At 38.3% G+C, this 22484-nt stretch overlaps 1 protein-coding gene across 1 annotated transcript in view; it reads left to right on the top strand.

The window, feature by feature from the left end:
• Nucleotides 1–22484, top strand: part of LOC145992475 (protogenin B-like) — a 103011-nt gene that overhangs the window by 28034 nt on the left and 52493 nt on the right. Inside the window, exons 2-8 of the mRNA XM_083128859.1 lie at nt 2883–3088; nt 3829–3940; nt 6631–6775; nt 8772–8840; nt 13644–13852; nt 16986–17131; nt 21945–22374. Of these exons, the coding sequence (XP_082984985.1) occupies nt 2883–3088; nt 3829–3940; nt 6631–6775; nt 8772–8840; nt 13644–13852; nt 16986–17131; nt 21945–22374 (1317 nt within the window). The remainder of the gene's footprint in view (nt 1–2882; nt 3089–3828; nt 3941–6630; nt 6776–8771; nt 8841–13643; nt 13853–16985; nt 17132–21944; nt 22375–22484) is intronic.

Here is a 22484-nt window from a genome sequence, read left to right as displayed (position 1 = left end):
AAAAGTCCCTTAACACCCCCTACAAAATGTAATGGAGTTATCCTGGTCATGAAAGAAATAGGTTAGGCACAAGGAGATCCCTAGCTGTGTGTGTCAAGTGCAGGTCCGGCATATTGTTGACCGCCATATTGAATTCAACGCAAAAATTTCAAAGGAAAGTTGGTGTTGTGATATATTAAATCAGGCTAGAATTTCAGGAGAAATGAAGCGGCGAAGGTTTTTCCAACCTATCTTAAGCCAGCAAGAAGTTATGCGCATATATTTCACTTACAATATATGCACATTATAATGTTGTCAATGTTTCTGTGAGCACACTCGTTCACGTCTCTCACACTCACATAGAACATTTGGCAATGTAGCAAGTGCAACATCATCTCAAGCAGCAACTATGCCTTCTCGCAGATGGTCAATATCACTGACTTTTAGTGCATGCACCATTCTCTTCAAATGTTTCTGAAGGTAAAAGTTCTCCTAAGATGTTAGATCTAGGGTATGTGCAGGCCTTTTAATAGATCCCCGTCTGCCCATCTATCTACCTAGAAATTTACCATGAAGAAATTACCACAATATCCACATAGTGTGGTCACACTCTGTTCGGTTTCAAAACTCTGAAAAAGTGCCATATCCCGTAAGTAAGGATGAAAAACCTGTTCACGTAACAAATCCAAGAAGCCCTCACCATTAAAGGTTCCATTGTTGAATATGGACCATTCCCATTTTCCATACACTATATCACATAACTAGCTTACCAGCAACATCCATTCGGCTGGGATCTGTCTACTGTAGATGATCAAATCACAGGTATTGCATATTCTTTTTATTAACTTCACCGTGAATATAAAAATTAGCCTCGTCACTGAAGAATTTTTCATTCCAAAGAAAATGTCACGTAATTGTTTGAGGTACTTTTCCCAATATTCTTCACAATTCAACTATTTGGTGAATGTTGCTGATTAAAATCATATGCAAAGGCACATATACTTCTTTCTCTCTCGAGATATCAGCGTGATCTCGATGAGTTCCTAACACGTTAGGAACATTCTAATGCTTTGTTTTTAACACCTCGAAAAGGAGAAAATGGTTACAAGCATGCAGTAATAATTTTTTGCTGGTTAAATATAAGTTAGAAAAACCTTCGCCGCTTAATTTCTCGTAAAATTCTATCCTGATTTGATGCTTCACATCACCCCCTTTCCTTTGAAATTTTTGCGTTTCAATATGCCGGACCTGCGCTTAACACACACAGCTAGGGATCTCTCTGTGCCTCACCTATTTCTTTCATGACCAGGATAACTCCTTTTCATTTTGTAGGGGGTGTTAAGGGACTTTTGACTCGTCATAGTTCATGCAATGACACTTTTATCAGTCACATACTTACACATATTATTTTGTATCTTCTGATCCCATTGCAGTCCCAGAATGATTTTTTTATATGTTTTAGAGTTTGGCATGAGAGACCAAATATATATTTTTCACGAATTTTGGTGATGACATGTTTTGAGATATTCAAGGTAAAAAATCAAGGTCACGTGACAAAATTATATTTTTATCTAAAGGTAGGCTTGTTAAATATCCCTGGAAAGCTTGTCCAATTCCCTGTACAATAAGCTTTATTTGAGCTTCCTAGGCAAGATAGGGTGGAGTTACAGTACATTTAGTATAGGTAAGTGGGCTCAAAAAGGGCAATTTATGCAAACTTTGACCTTGAAAAATTTAACAATTACAAGATTCAACAAAACTAAAAATTTTCAAAGTTACTAAGTTCCATGCATAGTTTTAAAGATGGTCAGGTTGGAAATTGCACATATCTGTGTTGCTTTGGCATGGAATGACACTAATGCTATATCCTGGACATTCCAACATGCCATGGAGGCATAGGGGTGTTTAGGTTGTGTGATCGCCACCATGCTCCGGTCGAGGTTATATGCCTTATATCCTTAATTTCTGAAGAAAAATTGTCCCTTCCCTTCTCCGCCCCTGGACAACAAAGTACAGAACATTGTCAAAATACACATGGGAATGATCGCTGGCATGTCTCGAACAAGAAAGTTATTGCACTTGTTATGATATGAACAATACAACACAACTTGTACCCCCAAATGATACGTCTGTATGCCACTGATCCATTCAGCCTAATGCACAGTTACCTTGAAATGACTGTCGCTACTAGATGGACGAATCAAGTACCGTTATATGCGGAATAAACCATAGAATCGGACTATATAAAATTATGCACATTGAGTGTATATATGGATGTGGGGTGCCCTCCCCCCCCCCCCTCCGCCACTGGACAACAAAGTACAGGACATTGTCAACATACACATGGGAATGATCGCAGCAAACTATTTCCAAATTGAGGTTCAACTGCGCTATTGACACTATTGTAGTGGAACAAAAATTCGGGTCTTTGTTGGGCACAATGCTTTTTTTCTTCAGAGGAAGCAGCCATTTTCCCGACTTTTTATGGAAGAACAAAACGTGCAAGAGTCCTTAGGGTGCAATATATGTGTTAACAATAATATAAAAGAAGAAAATCGCAATTTTAGCAAAAAATAGTGACATTTTAACGCAAAAACTATGAACATGACAAGGTATCTTTTAAAAGATACCGGGAGTTACAGGAACCTGTCTTTTAAAGATAGGTGGTAAACAAGAGGTTTTAATGTTAAGAATGGGATGCATGTTAGCATTTTATCGCCATTATTTGACTGCTGTAATAATGTACATGACGTGAAATATCACCTTTTTTTTTCATTATTCTAATCCGATATTAAAAAAAATAAATAAGTGAAACTTTAAATGTGCCTAGTTCTGTATGTGAAGTGAATATTATACAGTTAGTCAGTCTTTATTGTAATAATAATTGTCTTATTCTCCCCCAGGATCATCGAGCATTAATGTGACATTGAAATTCCTGGAGGAACCAAAAGATGTAGTGGCAGTTCGCAGCAAGCCTTTTCTCTTCAATTGCTCAGTCTCTTCAGACCCAGTGTATGGGCCTGTCAACGTCACCTGGATGCACCAGGATAAACTAGTCAATGAGCCAAGACGCACTGTACTACCCAATGGCTCACTCTACTTCAGGAAGGTAAGCGAGGCTCCTGATTACTTAGTGTGTGTGCACATCTTTGAAACTAGATCAACTTTTTCTACGACAACTGATATCTTCAGCATGTCTTCTTTCAGTTCATGTGCTTTTCTATGCCATCGGAAGTTTGGTAATCCCAAGTGAACAAGTAAAAAAATACTCCCACAGTGGTCTAGTCGTTAGGGCGTCTGATTGCCATGTGGGAGACCCAGGTTCGATTCCTGGTGTAGGTGATCTAAGGTCGAAATTTCTGGCCCTCTCCCTGCATAAAGCAGCTCTGGGGCTCACCCAGCCTCAAACCAATGGGTACCTGTGGGTAAAGGTAGTTGGAGCATGGTGCTGGTCACATCACCTCCAAAATGGTCGAGATGGAAAATGTGTGGGGCCCTATCCCCACATCCCGACCATCTCTTTCCATGGCTCTCCCCAGGGAAAGGTCGATGGGGAAGGAGCAGTTTAGGGCACTTGCATCTGTCTGAACACAACTTCCTCCTGCCCTTAATGACCATCACAGCATGAATGTTTCTCTACAAAAGTTAGATTTTCCCCTCAAGTTTCTGTCACATAGTAATCACCTGCATTTTAGGAACTATAAACTGTAGAATAGACTTTTTCTTGTGTGATGAGGGTGCAGCTGCAAAATTCTTCTAAATTTTTCCATTGGTACCAAATTTGACTTTGCATATTGTATCTGGGCTTGGTTTATTTCATGAATTTACATATTTCTTTCTTGCTTCCAGGTGTTCCACAAGCGCTCAGGGCGCACAGTCATAGACGAAGGAGTCTACAAATGCATTGCAAAAAATTCTGTGGGTGTACTAGTCTCCCGACCTGCACAGCTCCGTGTTGCAGGTGAGTTGCAGTTCATCGGGTTTGCACCCTGAAACCTTTAACTGTGTGCCAATGCATGATGTACGTATGTAATCAACTGAGGTGCAAAACAAACCCGCTTTCTTATGCATTTACTATTTTTTTCTTGACTTTTGGGGGGAGATAAAGGATAATGAAATGTCTGGCCAATGGGGAGGGTGTTTGCCTCTTAAGGCATCATCAATGTTGATGGATAATGGGAGATGTGTTGTCCTACCAGTGGCACAGGCATCTTTTGTGATATTTGTGTGAAAGGGTAAGAATATTGATTTACTTCATTTTCCAGCCACACTCAACGTTATGTTGTGTGCTTTCTTAGTGTGCAGAAAAATGCATTGAGATTGGTTAATTTGGTGTTTTAAGTCCACTTTATGCACAGTAAGGCTAATCGGGACTGGACCTACAGTTTAATGTGGGATCTGAACCACTATGTGCCTCCACCGGGTATCAAACCCAGAACCCCAAATGCATTGAGATACTTGACTCTTGTCTTTATACCTTGTTAACACTAGAATGGCGAAGGATCTAATACCACCTAGAACAGCGGAAAGATGTCATTTTGACCCCTCATAAGAAATACCTTTAAAATTCCAATTATTTTAGAATGGGAACATATTTTTAATTTTTAATTATTTTCTATACTTTATCAAAGTGTTTAAGTGGTTTATGATACATTTTGATTACAAATAAAAATTATAATCATAAACAACTGAGCACTCCAGAATACGTAACATTTCACCGCAATAACCTGCTACTTGATGTGACATGTTTGGAGATGTCATTCCCGGTACAAGAACAGTAGATACACGACGACATGTAAACTGTAACAAGTAGGAACATGCCAAAGACAGGTTGACACAGGAACTGCAACCTAATGCTGATATTGCACCATGCATAAATGAAACTTTACAGGGCTCAAATTGACCCCTCCACCTGTTCTAGAGGTATAATGTGAAATTTCAGAGAAATATATTATATTTTGTAGACTCCAATATATTATCTTAAAAATGACAAAGAAAATTATGAAAAGTTACAAAATTTCGAGGAGAAAATAAGAAAAACTGGTGCCAGGAGTCCCAGGTTCGAATCCCAGCTTGGCATGTGTGTTTCATTGTGAGTGTCCTTTCACCAATTTCATCACTCATCCTCATCTTTGTGATTAGCCAAAATTGGCAGAAAAGTGAAGTAAAATAATATCAATCAATCAAACTATCCCTTTTTGAAGTCCAGTTATTTGCCATATGCATTATCTTAGATGGGCTCCCTTGTAGCCAAAAGGCTAGCACTCTTCCCTTTGGTGCAAGTGGTCCCGGGTTCGATTTTCAGTGGGAGCCCCCAAAATTTTGGCATTGACCCAATATTGTGAGAACAATGAGGGAGCTACTTGAAAAGAAGCAGTAGTGGACTCTGTTCCTGAAAGCCAGAAAACAAAGGTGATGGATGGGGCTCGATGCGCTGACCACATTTCACACACTAAAAAAGCTGCTCTGGCAGGCCTTGGCCCTTAGAGGGCTGTTGAGCATGGAGTTTAGTATCTTACATTTTCTTTGGATATAGTATTTCCTCCCAGTGTCTCCCCTCTTACGTCTGACATCGTTGATGCCAGCTAATGAACCCCTTTAAATAATTCATTTGAAAGAAGATGCAAAAATTACTAACTCAGTGGAAAAAAGTAAAAGGTAAAGGTAAAGTGCTCCCCTGTGCTTAGCACCATGCCATGAAGGCGTGTGGGGGTAATGCCCCATACTTTCTTGATCCAGTCGCAAGTGGGGGTGATACTATTACAAATTTGTGCAAAACTATTGCTAATTTGGAGCATCTTTCACACTATATTTTACCTTTCTAGATACCAGTAACTTTTTCAATGTTTTTGAATTAGCTTGGAAAGTTGAGAAATTTGTCTTAAATGTCATAATACCGCATTTCAACGCATAATCATCGCAGATTTTATTCCAAATTATTTTGGAGTGAACCATTATGTTGAAGATTTTTTTAAAAATTGTGTCAGTAATCCCGGTACTTAGAAATAATTTATTATTAATTGTTTCAAGATTAGGATGCCCAGAATTCTCATGAATATACATTAAAATTGAATACTCCAAATCGATGCTCATCATTTCTTTGTGACCGTTCAGAAAACACTTTCCCGGTATGAAAAAAATGAACACATTAGTTGTTGTTCATTTGTACATTACAGTCGAAATATTACACTTGAGAAAATTTACCAGAGAAAATTTAACAGTGTTGTGAAGTATGGACTTAAAACATTTAATCTTCTGTGTCCGAAGATTCTGCACCATTCTCATTGGTTTTGCGCAATTACACAATAAAAGATTATAAACCATTTTTTGGACTGCAAATACAGGATGCAACGATTATACAGTGGCTACGTTATGCGATGAAATGTGTGAAATGAGTAGGAAGGATACGAGAGGACAAGATCAACATTTTAAGGTGTAAATATTTTTAAAATGTCCACAACAATTTCAGTGCTCTGTATGTTAATATTATTTATAATTAATGTTATTGTGTGTTTGAAATTATATAGCAATTTTAGATGGAAGTTTTTTTAAAAAAAAATTCCCTCCTCCTCCCAAAGTACTATTTTTTGTTGTACGGGAAGTCGTGCATCGAATTTTGAAAATGTAGTAATTGCCTACTTTTTTTTCCAGAACTCTCACATAACTTCTCCGAGCCTCCGACAGATGTGTCTGTCGAGGTGGGAGATGTTGCTCGCTTTAGGTGCCAAATTGAATCTGTTCCAGAAGCCCTGATTTCATGGGAAAGAAATAGGGAAAGTCTACCTCATGAGGACAGGTGCGTGTGTCAAAAGAACTCCATGATTTTAGAAGTACATGTATGTTGTTAGCAAATAAGATTTCAGCTTTCTGTTTGTTCAACAGTGTATATAGTAAATATAAACCTTATGTGTGATGAGAGAGAAAATGTGCCATCAGTTGCACGATTCACTGTTGACCTTGATACCATAGAGCACTGCAGCTGATTGGTTATTATGTAACAGAAAGCACACCCTGTTATTTGGTAAAAGGAAACTTGAGTAGATTGTTATTGTTATTGATTTGGTGTTTTTAAGTCCACTTTATGCACAGTAAGGCTAATCGGGACTGGACCTACAGTTTAAAGTGGGATCTGAACCACTGTGGCAAGTGCCTCCACCGGGTATTTAACCCGGGACCCCTTGATTACAAGGCGATGACGCTACCGCTGCGCCCCGAAACTTGAGTAGTGTAATGGCTAGAGTGGTAATCAATTTTTGTCATAAGGGTATTGGGCAAAAGTTATAACTTGAGCAGCTTCCCACCAAAAGAGTATCTCCATTACCAAACCGTGCTGAATGTCTGTTGAAAGGGTCAGTGGCCTTTACCTCTTATGAAAATATGAATGTATAGTACGCCCAGAAAGTAAGTTCCGTTTGCAATTGTGCCACTGCACCACTGTGACTGTGAGGGTGCGCATGCATGCCAAGTTGTTTGACCCATTGGCAAGGTACAGACGTCAGTTGGAGGAAAGATAGTAATGCAGATACTTCGTAGTGGGTTGTGATAATGATTAAGAAAATCGAGATGCCTGCCGCACATGAAGTGTAGTCTGTGATCTCATATTTGAATGCACGGAATATATCAGCAGCTGGAATCCACCATTAGATTGGCGAGGTGTATGAGGAACAGGTCATGAGTACATTGATGGTACGGAGATGGGTGCGACAGTTCAATGAAGGACGGAACAATGTGCACGATGAGGAATGCAGTAAGTGGATGGCCATCTGTGGTGGATGACAGCTTGGTCCGTGCATTGGAAGAGAAGATTAAAGAGAGCAGACGATTCACACTTTCAGTGCATTTTCCATACTTTTTCCCGGTCTGTTTCATGAAATTTGTATATGTTGTCTCGTTATGATAAGTGTCTGAGCAATGGTGGCAACTGTGTTGAAAATCAGTCCAAGATACGTACTTCAGTGTGCAGTAAATTTTTTTGTTCCACATTTTGTTTTTATAATTAACAAACAGAACTTACAAGGGAAAGTGAAATGAAAACCTTAATTTGTTTTTGTTTCTTATCTAATAGATTTCTGTATGTAGGGTTGCACAAGTTTGCTACATGTTAGCACAGACCTTTTGCTTATCTACATATATTTTCAAGTTTGAGTTAGTTCCTGTATACCATAAGAATAATAGGTGTTTGGGGTCCATGTGCAGTCGCTTATAAGCCAATGCGAAGAAGGCCTTTCCATCCATCTGTATGCGAACTGATTCCATTGTCGAACTTTCTCCTCCATTCTTAAACTTGCTGGTGTGATAAGCATGCACAGAGATATTGACTGTCATTTGCCGAGAAATTTTAGCCTGACAAGAGGACAAGAAACCACTCCTCTTCACTGGTGCAAGTGTGTATAGGAGGCATCATCTTTAAAATAACAAAAGTGATGTTTTGAAGCTTACTTGATTAGCGTTGCAGCCTTGAGGTCGTTTTGTAAATAACAGTTGACCTCATTTTTTATTGGACTTATAAGGTTTTTATTTTTGACTTGTAATACTTTCTGGATGACCCCTGTATGTTAAAGCAAAGCTCTTTTAATTGATATGGTATAGTTCCAGTGGAAAACATTAATTGTTACAATTGGTATCAGTTGGAAACTGCAAGAGTATCTGCATTGATATCGTCTCAACCCTACTTTTTTGAGATGAGCACATGTGCGTAATGAGATGGAAGGCTATTTTTGAAGGTGTTTTTAGAATGATGGAAATAGACATGCTATAAATACGTTTTCTGAGACGTGATTTTTATCTTCCAGGTATTTGAATTTACCGTCAGGAGTCCTACAGATAACCAGTGTGCAGCCAACCGATGCGGGTAGTTACAGGTGAGTCTTGTAGCGGAGTCTTCGTATGCATCTTCTGTTCACTGTCCAAGCTGAACTCTAGCATTTAAATTAATATAAGTTCAGATATGTTTTTTAAAATATGTGTTTGTAAGCTAACTAGGTTGCAGTCTTATAATCCTGACAGTTGCAAATTTCTGTTTGCTTCCGAGTTGAAATATTCATAACATGGCCAAAGTTAAAAGTCCAACCACTTTTTTGCAGTGGCGTCTCGTCCCTTGGGGCTTCTGGGGCTTAGCCTCTAAAGAAAAACGGACGTATTGACGTAATTTTCAATCACCATAATACATAACTATCACACAATCTTTTAAAAGGCGATTTTTACCGACGTAAGTTCATCGTCAGCAGCAATGGATATGACAGCGCTCCTAGCGGCATTGATGTCGGTTATCATCTCGGGGCTCGTCGCAGAGGAAGGCATGGTCTACGCTACACTCTACAGTGAAAGTCACGTGCTAGCAGAAACAGCGAAGGGAGGGGTGCAATGGGTTTGGATGTTGATTCGGGGGTTACTTCCGTGGCATCGCGTTTGTTCGATCCTGCGTGTTGTAGTGTAATGTTGTGGTGGCTTTTATTCGCTATGAACAAAGTGGATTTCTTGTTGGCAACACCATTTCAGACATTGAGTGACCAAGAAAACTTGTTGTTAAACAATTAGGTCCTGACCATCCGAGTGTTACATTAATACAAAAACACAAATCACAATCACGCTCTTTCAATCCAGACTGGTACAATAGAAAACCGTGGTTGACAGCTAGCGAGATCAAGAAAACTCTCTTTTGTTTTAATTGCCTTTTGTTTGGTGGTGATGCTTCATGGACAGTTCATGGTATAAGTGATCTCAAACATCTTTCTGAAAGAATTAAGTCACATGAAACTAGTTCTTCGCACATTGGAAACTCGTTAAATATTGTTATCGTTAAATAAGTCCAATTTTGTAGTCTAGAAGAAGAAAAATACCTATTTTTGTAATTCATGTGAATTGTCATTATATTTTAAATTCTTTAAAAAATAAGCCCCGGCCAAATTTGAGGCCACGAGACGCCACTGCTTTTTTGTATATTTTGAGTTCTGTGAATAGATGTGCATCATAGCATTTATTGTGGTATCAGTATTATTTTGGTTTTGAGTTGCTGTTTTAAGTCCACTTTATGCACAGTAAGGCTAATCGGGACTGGACCTACAGTTTAAAGTGGGATCCGAACCACTTGTGCCTCCACCAGGTATCGTACCTGGGACCCCTTGATTACAAGGCAATGACGAAACCACTGTGCCATGGGGGAGGCCTGGATATCAGTATTAAAAAAAAATATGTTCTGCATACCTCATGTCCTTATATTACTTCATGTTTCTGTAAGTTTTCTATTTGCGAACAGTTATAGTTTTTGTAAAATTAAACGACATGTCCTAGAATAAATCAAAGCATCATCTTTGATGGCTAAATTTTCTAAGAAGCAAGGCGATATTTGAACAAACATGTTTGTTCTGTGACTTTGTCGGCATGATTTGTGAAACAGTGTTGTTACCAGTATTCATCATGTACACCATTGCTTCACAAATTATATCAAGAAGTCCCAAGAATATAAACCTCGTTTCAAATCTGTCATTGCTTCCTAGAACATTTAGCCACCTTTAATCCTGACACTTGTGGTATGATTCTTTATTTACTCAGTGTTAAGAAGTTTTTTTAAGTTCTTTTACAGTCAGGTAGGCTAATTTGGGACAGAAGTACAGTTTAAAATTAAATCCAAACCACTATGTAATGTACCTTGGAAGCCTTTGATTGAAAGGTGCTTTGTGGTTTTTACGCACACAGCTGGAAAATGGAAATATATATATGTAAAAGTTTGGATATTTGTAAATGCTCTTCCCAAGGTTGCTTTCTGCCCGGTAGCCGTGGAAGCCAATGGTTGTTTTCATTCAACGGCTTTCCTGCTTCAAAGGTAACAATAGGGCCTTGCCCTGGTGGTTGGGGGCAGGCCGTTTGTCGGAGGTATAAGTACCGGGCTCAGACTTGTTACGGGCTCTCAGATACTCAGACCCACAGATCTCGGAAAGTTGCCGTCACTCAGATACTCCGATACAAGGCCCGATGGATTGACAGTTTTTTATGGATGCATAGAGATACACAGAGAGTGAGCGCCGTATATATAGGGACCTCTGCATGATAAACTGCAGGGGCAGTTTAGCGCTGTGCTAAATAGTGCGCTCCTAGCTCAGATAAGATGTACATTACTGAATGAGAGGATGGCATAGGGACTCTGGCATCATTAACTGTGAGAGCGGGTTAGCGCTATGCTAAATAGTGCGCTCGTAGAGTGAAGTCCTTGAAGACCTGTTAACTGCATTTCTTTGTTTTGGGGCAAAAGGCAACCGGGAGCAGGGGTTAATAGATTGTAACGTAAAGATGTATATACGGAGAAGGGCAGCAGTGTAAATAAAGGTACACATACAAGATAAATCTCAGTGAGACGTGTATTGTTTATCGTAACAAAGGTGAAAGTGTTACCATTCTGCCAGCAGGAAGACCCTCTTCTTAATAAACACAGTCAAAAAAGTTTTGCATCAGTACAGAAAATGACAAAAGATATATGAAGCACAAGGTTTAGTGACAATGACAGTGGGAATATAAAAGAAAAGATGAAGAACAAGATATGTTGAATGAAAAGGGAACAAAAAAACGTACAATTTTCTCAGAAATGTGTTTAAAACGAAAATGGCACAATTCATGACGGAGGCGAAAAAACAAAGAACTCTCACAAGAAGACTGTTCGTCATAGCGGATCCACCAGAAACATTGTCTACCACATGGTGTGTCCTCCCCTGGCTGCAGGAAGGTATTGTACATGCTGTGGCATACTGAGGATGAGACGATCAAGGTGATCTTGTGGTAAGCGATCCCATTCGTCCTGTGACGCAAGAAGAACTTCACGAAGATTGGTGGGAACCACAAGGACGATTGGTGGGAGCCACAGGACGGTTTTCTGCAATAGCATTTTTTAGCATCGACCATACATGTTCGATGCAATTCATGTCGGGACTTTGCGCTGGCCAGAGCATGCGACGGATATTCGCCGCCTGCAGATAATCGTGCACCATCTGTGTGCAGTGTGGATGGGCATTGTCATCCACCAAGACAAACTCGTCACCAATTTCCTGAAATGGTTCCACAGTCGTGTGGAGAATGTCCCTGACATAACGAACAGCTGTTTGTGTCCCTCTAATTGGAATTAGGGGCGTTCGACGTCCGAGCATGATCCCTGCCCACACCATGATTCCTCCTCCTTGGTATGGATGGATCCCCTAGACACCACGAAGCTGCTCCTGCAGTCCAGGGCCTCGCCACACCCATCCTCTTCGTGAATGTGGCCTTAGACAGAGCCTACATTCATCGGTGAAGAGCACAGCCCAATGATCGGGTCCCCAATTTCGATGTGCACAGACCCAATGCACACGGTCGCGCCGATGTCGTGGCAATAGGTACTGGTGCTGGAGAGGTCTTCTGGAACGTAAACCACTTTCTCGGAGTCTGTTACGGACAATTTGGTTTTGACACACTCACACCAGAGGCTGCCTGGAGGGCATGAGTGATGTTCTTTGCCGTCATGGTATTCTGGCGCCAAGCTGAGAGTCTTACATAGCGCTCTTGTGCTGGTGTTGTGACCCGTGGACGACCTGTCCGTTGACGATCTGCTACTGTTACTGTGTCTGTATACCGCATCCAGGTCCTACAGACATCACTTTGCGCCACTCCACAGCCCTAGCTACAGCCCGTTGTGACATGCCAGTCTGCAGTAGCGTGATGATTCTGGCCCGATCAAACTACACTATTGTACGCCTAGGCATGCCTTGCACACAGCTGCACTCGCTCGCCTTCGCTAACTGGACACAAGGAGCACTTAACTAACCTTCGCCGACTACTGTGGTGCTACGCTTGAACACACGCATGTGCTTGCTGACTCCGGTAGTCGTCTTTGGTGATCGGTATTGCATGTCGACCGTGTTATTTCGCACAATGAGCTCTGCTTCATCGTTTCTTGTCCGCTTCGGCATGTTGCGGACGCTATTTTCATCACTTCTCTGGTGATGCAAAACGTTTTTGACTGTGTTTATTATGATGCCATAAACATGACATATTTTACAGGATTTTCAAATGGAATACACTTAAATATTAATTTTGGAGGCTAGAAACTTTTGTAAGCAGGTAACGCACACAAAGTTGTTAAAAATATGTTTCATTTAATATCCTTTTGTTCATTTACTCATATCTACCGTCTCATATTTCATACCCTATTATGGAATAACTGTCCCTCATCATGCTGTGCTGTCTAAAGCATCAGGCTATGGGACATGTGCAGGTTCGAGTCTCCTGGGTGGAAGTGTAACAACCTTTCTCCTGAGATTTCACGCAGTGTATGAGACCAGTGGCCAGTCACCACTGTGAGGAAATTGGGGAGCTACGAATGAATAGCGTAATCCAGTCATCGAAAAGCTAAAACATGAATGACATCTGGGGGTTCGTAGTGCTGACCTCACATCACCCTGCAACTGGTTGGATGGTCACCCACCTCTCCTGAGGCAGGTGGCAGTGAGGCCGTTAGTCGGTAGGTGGGCCATGGCCCTCACGAGCTGTTGTGCCACGGGTTATTAAATTATTATGGAAGAGATACCCAGCATCATAACGTAGGAAGTGTAAGTACAGGTGATTAGAAAGAATTGTATTTATTTAGATTTATACAGTTCTCAATTTTCACACCTTAATCTGTGCTCTGTGATATTTTTCAGGTGCCTGGCCAACAATACAGTAACCATGAAGCAGAGGCGCAGTTCAGAAGCCACTCTCAGGGTGATCAATCAGACAGAGACTTACCGCCATCCTCAGTTCCTCTCCTCTGCAGTTACGGTCAAGGCACAAAAAGGTGACAACGTTCTCTTGGAATGCAGTGCTAGTGGGTGGCCAGCTCCACAGTTATCATGGTCTCATGTGCCGAAAGGTAACGAAAAGTGCACTGATTTTAAATTTTAATGATATCAAAAACTTGATAAGACTTTAATGTATAATTTAGAGTGCTGCAACGAGGCCTTTTTTGCTCGAGCATCTAATAGTCCTCATGGATGGCACTAGATGGCATGAGGAATTGACAGCTTCTTCGCTCGAGCGAATAACGCTCGAACAGGCAAAACAATCTGTATACGCTCGAAGCCCAGTAGTTCACAGATAACTGTAATTTGTCTGTGGTAGTGTGCCTCAAATATGGATCATGAAATGAAAGAAGCATTGAAATTGAAACTTAAGTGAGCATAGTCATCATCTCCATGTAATGTAAATGTAGTTTAGTCTATTCTACCAATACATAGCGATATATGAAAATGAAATAGATGATTATGGGCTGAAACTGCCAGGGTAGATTTATACACATAGGCTACGATTATTGTCACATTGAAATTATATTTTATTCGATACACTCGAGTGTATCATGCTCAAGTGTGGGAGGCCCGAACAAATATGAGCGAGTGAAAGTAGTCCCATGCAGTTCTCTAGTGTAAAGTAAGACCAAATCTGAGTTAATACAGGCATCATCAGGGTGATATTACAGTAGTGTCACGCTTATCCAACATAAATGAGTCGGCAGAACGTCTGATAAGCGAAAATATCGGATAATAGGAAGGTGTTAAAAGAAAGCCTATTAAACTTCAAACGAATGTTATAATTTTACACATTACGAACCTAATACAGTAATCTTATTTTACAACAATACAGAAAAAAATAACTGGAAAAATGAACTTACAGTTACAGAATTGTCTGAAGTTACACATCTGCTTTCCTGATGATTGCAGTTTCTTCGCTGCCAAGTCTCGCCATCTTTGCAGCATCATTATGTCGATTCCTGTAGCTTTTTCTTGTTCCTCAATGTATTTAATTGCAGTTTCTAGAGCCTTAACTTCATCGTTATGTGAAATTCTGCGAGGCTCAACAGTTAGTGCTTGATCTGGATCTTCAATTTCGTTGTCTTTGCAATTGACAGGAGCGACAATCTCTTCATCAGTTATTTCATACTGATCATCATCCTTCATCCAACTTTCGATTTCTTGCAAAGATGCATCCTCACATCCAGGGATATGTTCCACTAAAGGTCAAATTGTTTCTTTGGTTTCATCTGTGGTTTCCTTTCCCATACTTTCATCATCACCTTGGTCCCTGAACTGTGTAAAGCAAACATACGAAGCTTCACTAACTTTTTCATAGTCACATTTTTTCATAGTTTTTCTTTCTTTTAATAGTTTTTCTTTCTTTAAATTCACCCTCCATAACTCTTGATGCACACCATTTTTCTATTGCTATTCGTTTTCTTTTCCAGTCCCCTACTGTTAACCCATCCAACGCCAAAGTCGTCAGCTACCTTCTGCATTGTCTCTCCCTTGTCCAGTCTCTTGATTGCCGCAAGTTTTTGTTCTATCGATACCACAACTTTCTTTCTTTTCATCGCCATTCTGTACTTGCGTAAAGTTCAACTTTTAAACAACACAACAACGTTTGTCAAATTAACACACAGACAGACATACGCATGTAACAGACGATAAACCAATCTGCATACAATGATAAACTGCACTGCACTGAGTAGTGAATGACAGACACATGAGTCATAGTGTAGGCAGGCACGCCACACCACGGGGTAGAGTCTGGAGAAACTAAAAATAGACTAAGCTCACGCTCGGCAACTTGCAGTTCTTGTTGCCGATTGTTATTTTTTTCCCCCGGTGGTAAGCAAGACTCTACTGTACTTTATTAACTTTTAACTTGCATGCCTCACGTACGGCAGAACTCCCTGAGTCATGGAGTTACTTCTCATATTTAAAAATACGTGGAGAACAACCAAGGGTGTATTGATTTTTTTACGATAATTTCTTGGCACTTAAAACCTGCAACATACGCTTGAAGTGGAAAATCTTAGCAGGGGGTTTGTTTGGTCAAGCCTTAGGGCCAGCTTGTGGATTGTTCCTATTGTTTAACATGGTAACAGTGAGGGGTGGATGCTGTGCAATAATGTTGTTACCTGGGCCATATCAGATACCTTTTCAGCATGTTGATCGTTCACGGTGTTTGCAAAAACGCTGCGCAATACTTGCAAAAGTCTAATTATCCTGGTGGTTTGTGCAAAATTTAAGTTCCTTTAATTTGGACCAACTTTGTATTGTGATTGCAGAACAGGTATTTTAATATTCTGGTGTAAATTTTTTAATTTTTTGAAACAAAACTCTGGTAAATTGATGTTTATAACTGGAGTGGAAAACTCAGTCACTAATGTTAATCAGTATTTTGAACAGCTTTTACTTGTTTCCATGTTAATAAAACATTAAAATGCTGACCAAAGCAACATTTATTGTTAAATTTTGCCTTGTTCAGTATTTTAAAGCTTGAACTTGTTACAATTTTCAAGCATTGATATCTATATCTTTGGAAGCATTGATATCTATATCTTTGGAAGCATTGATATCTATATCTTTGGGAATCTCTAAGAACCCCATCTGTATCAGTTCTATCATTGTATTATTACTATTAGTACACTAAAACTTCAGTAATCCGGACAGCGATGAGCAGTACTTTGCTTAATCTGGACAAGCAAAAAATAAAGAAACAAAATGCAAGGTTTTAAATGTGGCTAGAAGTCAACAAGAGAACTTCCCAAAGAAAAGACAGTCAACCACTGATGAAATTCTGTTTCCTGCAGACTTTGTACTGTACTGTATAGTGTATTTAGGCCTATGCCCTATAAATACACCATAATGAACTTGTTTTGTTGCTATTAACGGAGTTTTAATGCACTTTCTACTGTTCTTTTAGGTTATTTCAGTTAATCTGAACTTTCGGTAAACAAGGTTTTACTGTCATCATGATTCATGTTAGGAGGAAATGTTTCACAAACTTTTTTGTATCTTCCAACCCAATAGAGTTGAAAGAAGAAGCCAATACCAAACAATAAAAACAATTGGACCTCAGTTATTCTGTAGTTAAATTGAATATGCCATGGGTTGTTAAAAATACAGTCTGCATGTGTTTAATTACTAGGGTCTTGCAAACAGAACTCCATGAACTTAAAAGTGATGAGGTTGGTGTATTTCTTTCAGGAGGTGAAAGCCAGCCAGTCAGCACCACTCAATCAGGTACAAATAATTTGCTTGTAAGTAATATTCAGAAAGAGGATGAAGGTACATACGTGTGCAAAGGTGCCAATCGAAATCACAGTGACCATACTGAAAATTCCATTACTCAGGTATGTATACATTGCTTTTGCATTAATTAAATTTTCTATTCACTGACATCTCAGTGAACAAGTCATTGATACTTTTTTAGTTGTGTAATCAGTACAAACAAAAATATATTCATTATATTTGTAGACACATGACAGTGGTTTGAATCCCACTTGAAACTGTAAGTCCAGTCCCGATTAGCCTATCTATGCATAAAGTTGACCGAAAACAACAAATTTATCATTAGATTTGTAGTTCTGACAAAAGTTGCTCATTTACATAGGCATACCACAGAAAGAACATTTGGCGTGTTCACAAAAGATTTGTTACGAGGTAGCCATGAAAAAAAGTGTTAAGGATAAGAGATACTGTTTCCTCCACTTAGTGCAAGGAATCAAATAGGAGGGTGATGAACGGGTTTGGCAGCTGGAAGGGTACATAAATAGTTGTGCAAGTATTATTCTTAACCCCTTATGTGTGGAATTTTCAGAACAAGTCACTTTTGGGATTTTTTTTTCTTTCCCAAAATTCCATTTCATCACTCTCTTCTTCTATTTGCGATTCAGATTCACTGCCACTGCTTTCAGAGATCAACAAGTGCAACCACTGATAACTTTCCACTCTTAAATATGGCAGACATTTTAAGGGGGGTTTGCATTTACCACTCTGGTTTTCCCCAGAGTTATTTACTTATTTTATTATAAAATTTTGATTTTCTCAAAATTTTGGAGGGGCTGTAGCCCCCCCCCCCCCCCCCCCCGTCTGTGTGTGCCAGTGAGTGCAACTCAGGCATCCAGATAACACAGTGGTAATGTCGTCGGTTTGTAATGAAGAGATCCCGGATTTGATACCTGTGGAGCCACATTGCACAGTGGTTCGGTTCACAGCAGAAAAAAATAGTTTTCTGGATGTAATGAACTCTTTTGGTCTGTCTCATACAATTACAACTCCAACTAGAATCACCAACAAAACAAAAAGTACAATAGACAATATTTTTACCAATATAAACGTTAATAAATATTCAGTAGAAACTTGCATAGGTTTTTCTGACCATGATTCTCAGCTTATTAAGGTAAACGTAATAGAAGACAAGCGGAATCATAAACCACGTGTAAAATTCAGAGTTATGAGACCTACAAACAATGATGAGAACATTTCAAAATTCAGAAACGCGCTTAAATCAGAAACATGGGATTTTATAAACAATATGGCTGTAAACGTAAACGCGAAATTCGAAAAATTTCTTGATACTGTAAGATACCATTTTAATAAATGTTTTCCCATAAAAAAAGCACGAGTTCACAACAAAACCAATTGCCTATGGATAACCAAGGAAATTAAAAATCTTAGCAAATTAAAACGATCATTGCATAAACAGAGTAAATATGCAAACAGCCCTACCCTTAAAGATCATTACAAACAGTTCAACAAAAATTACAAGAAAACATTAAAACATTACAAACAGTTGTATGTTGATAAAAAGTTGAATAATTCAGAAAACAAAACTGCAGAACTATGGAAAATAGTTAATCATATAACAGGTAAAAAAACGACCACGAATCAAGATATCATATTAGAAGCAGGTAATGTAATAGAGACAGATCCTCAAAAAATAGCTAATACTTTTAATAATTATTTTGTTAATGTAGCACTTAACCTGCAACTTAACATCAGCGTAACGGACACATACAAAGAAAAGTTAAATAATGTGAAAAGATCTTTCACGCATTCTTTTTATATGACCCCTACTACAGACGAAGAAATTTCCAACATAATTCGAAATATGAAAAACAAAAAGTCAACAGGGCTAGATTCAATGCCGATTAACGTGATCAAAGAGATTTGCACGTACATTAACGAGCCTTTGGCTAAATTAATTAACGAGTGTATGGAAAATGGAAGCTTTCCAGATTGTCTAAAAATATCAAAAGTAATACCCTTATATAAGAAAGGAAATAAAACAAAAATTGAAAACTATAGACCAATTTCCTTATTGTCAATTTTTTCAAAAATTTTCGAAAAATTAATTTATAATAGGATAATAAAGTATGCAGAAGGGGTTTGTGAAATCGAAAACAACAAAAAATGCCATTTTTTATGTAATTGATAATATTCTTTCCGCCATAAACAAAACGTATTCTGTTGTTGGAATTTTTTGTGATTTATCAAAAGCGTTTGACTGTGTGAATCATCACATACTACTAGAGAAATTAAAATACTACGGAATCCGCGGTCTATCAAATAAATTAATAGAATCCTATTTATCGAATAGAAAACAGAGCGTTGCAATAAATAGCTTATCCAATAATGGGACGCAAACAACATATTACTCCGAATTGAAAGATGTGGTTATTGGAATCCCTCAAGGATCGATACTAGGACCCCTATTGTTTTTATTGTTCATAAATGATCTTCCAGCAAATGTTGAAACTGCCCAAGTTACTCTTTTTGCTGATGATACTACGGCTTTAGTAGATTCTGTTAACGATGTAACTTTAATTCAAAAAACGGAAGAAGCTCTTACTGAACTACAAAGCTGGTTTTCAGCAAACAAACTTTCTATGAACAACGAAAAAACTAATATAATAAAATTTGGTGTATCTAGACCCAAAAACTCTTCTATTAAGCAATATAATTTCACATTAGGGCATGCCGTTATAATAGCTACTAACAATACAAAATTTCTTGGAATATTTATAGACGAGTGTCTAAACTGGAAAGTTCACATAGATCATTTATGCAAGAGGCTAAACACCGTATGTTACCAATTAAGAACCTTAAAAAATAGTTTCAATACAGTATGTATGCTAAATATCTATTTCTCAAACTTCGAAAGTATTTTGAGGTATGGTATCCAATTTTGGGGGAACTCGGCTCAATCGCAGAGGATTTTTAAAATTCAAAAAAGAGCATTGCGTATTTTGGCAAATGCACACAAAACTGATACATGTAAACCTCTTTTCAAAAAATTCCGTATATTAACACTTCCAAGTTTGTACATACTTGAAACACTTACTTTCATACACGAAACACAATCGAACTATCCAAAGAACATAGACACTCACAATTACAATACCAGACAAAAAGATAACTTCCACATTCCCAAAGTGCGGCTAACTGCATACCAAACGGGACCTTTTTACTCAGGCATCCAGTTATACAATATATTACCAAAAAGTTACAAAAATTTTGAAAGATCCACAATCTTTAAAAGTAAAGTGAAAAAATTGTTATTGGAATACACATTATATTCAGTTCAAGAATTTCAAGAATTAAATAACTTTATAAAATAAATGAAGATTGTATACACTAGATAATATGTACTTTTACAGCACTAGTTCACTTCAAAAATAAATTTGTCAGTCTATGTTTTACTATTATATTATGTTATATTATAAAAAAATCTTCCAAATTGATGTATATATGTATATGTATATATTATGTGCGATGTCAACATGTTGTATTTTGTAATGTACATGCACCAATGCCCCTCAGGGGTACTTTCGGTGTGAAAATTGCTCAATAAACTCAAACTCAATAAACTCAATAAACTCCCTTTAAACCATAGGTGCAGCCCCGATTAACCGATATGAGTTTTTCATCTTCTTCCCGTTCTGCTACTGTTTTCTGTTTTGACTACAGCTAGCAAAATCACCTAACATGATTGTTATGTTCTCAACATCTGGGCCGTGTATATATATATATGCCTTCCGCATTGCAACAGCTCATTGCCAAACACTTAATGGTATTTTTAATAAACTCTTCCCTGCTTAATAAATTAATTAAATAGACCTGAGTCGATACTGATGTCGGATGTATCAGTGTCACAAATTATTGGTTGGATTTTATTTCACTTGATGTTATTTACAAATGCTTTTGTGGGGCCCAGGAGTCTGGTTATCCTGGAAGTTATGCAAAAATTGAATGTTTACAATCTATTTTTCACGAAGATCATGTGAAAAACTGTATTTAGGCTTTTTGATATTCTAATTTTCTGATGTAATAGTTGAAAATTCTGAAGGAGAGACTGGTAAAAAAATATAAAAGATAATATGAAATTATGTTATGTACAAAACTATATTTTTGAAAATAGTAAACAATTAATTTTTAAATCACTTCTGTATTGTTGCAGTGGAACCTCAATTTACATTTTTCAGGGGACCAAGCTGAAAAGAACAAAATGTGGGAAAATTTAAAACCGAGGAACATTTTGTTATGTTGACCCTGTAAAGATGTGAATGTATAATGCAGGAAAATGTAAAATCGAAGAACATAAAATCATTGTTCCACTATATACTCTAGTTTATGGGAACTGTAGGAATATCTCTCAGATCAGTACATGCCTTGTGCATAGAAACTATAATTATTATGTTTTAGATATTGCTATTCTCTTACTCTGTGTGTTAATTATACAAGCGTGTGTTTTCCTGAAACGTCACAATGAAAAACTGTTTTCTTATGCTTGTACTAACCGTAAACTACAGGAAAATAAATGTTAAGCATATTTTGCGAACACTTACTGTCAATGACTATCAACAGTGTATCCAAGACCTGTACAAACGCAGTGTATTGCCTCCTCTGGGGATTATTTTGAAAGTGATAAAGTCATGTGAAGGTAATTACTTGCTTTCTTTCCTAAAAAAGTTCAGTTTTTTTATGGGTAAACCTTGTACTTATGGCATTTTAGATTGTTTAATCACCATTTTGTCAGCATGCTGTTGTATACAAACTAGCTATACAATCATAGACTGCAGATTCTAAAAATTTATTTTTGTGTTAAGCAATACAGTTAATATTTGCATGCTAATGTAAACATTATTTTTGTCTTTATTACAGGCTTCAACATTAATAGTGCAAGTTAGTCCTTATTTCATTAAGCCACCAATGTCTCAGGGTTACCCTACAGCCAAAACGGTGCGATTTGAGTGTGAAGTTGGCGGAAATCCAACCCCGAGTGTAGTCTGGTATAGAAACGGAGAACTCTTACAAATAAACGGCAGGATAAAACAACGAGAAAACACTTTGGTTCTCTCGAACACAGTAACATCTGACTCAGGTCTTTACCAGTGTGTTGCGGAGAACTCAGTTGGCACGAACTGGGCTGCAGCAAGGCTGCTTGTGAATGCTTCACAAAACCAGCAGGACCCACCTCAGGATTTACGATGTCAGCCTGTATCCTCAAGCGAGATAAAGCTGATGTGGAACAACTCTGACACTACAAGAAATTCTACTATTCAGGCCTACACCGTTCATTATCTCCCAACAAGTAAGTAGGTCCAACTCTGGTTTCACGGTCTGGGTTTTGGAAATGTGCATTTGTATATCAGTGTTTATTTCAGACACAGAAGCGATTTGTATCAGTCATGACTAGACCTC

The sequence above is a fragment of the Lepisma saccharinum genome, chromosome 1 (genome assembly GCF_977018435.1).
Source record: "Lepisma saccharinum chromosome 1, izLepSacc3.1, whole genome shotgun sequence".
Lineage (NCBI taxonomy): Eukaryota > Metazoa > Arthropoda > Insecta > Zygentoma > Lepismatidae > Lepisma > Lepisma saccharinum.
This window is presented reverse-complemented; position numbering and strand designations above follow the sequence as displayed.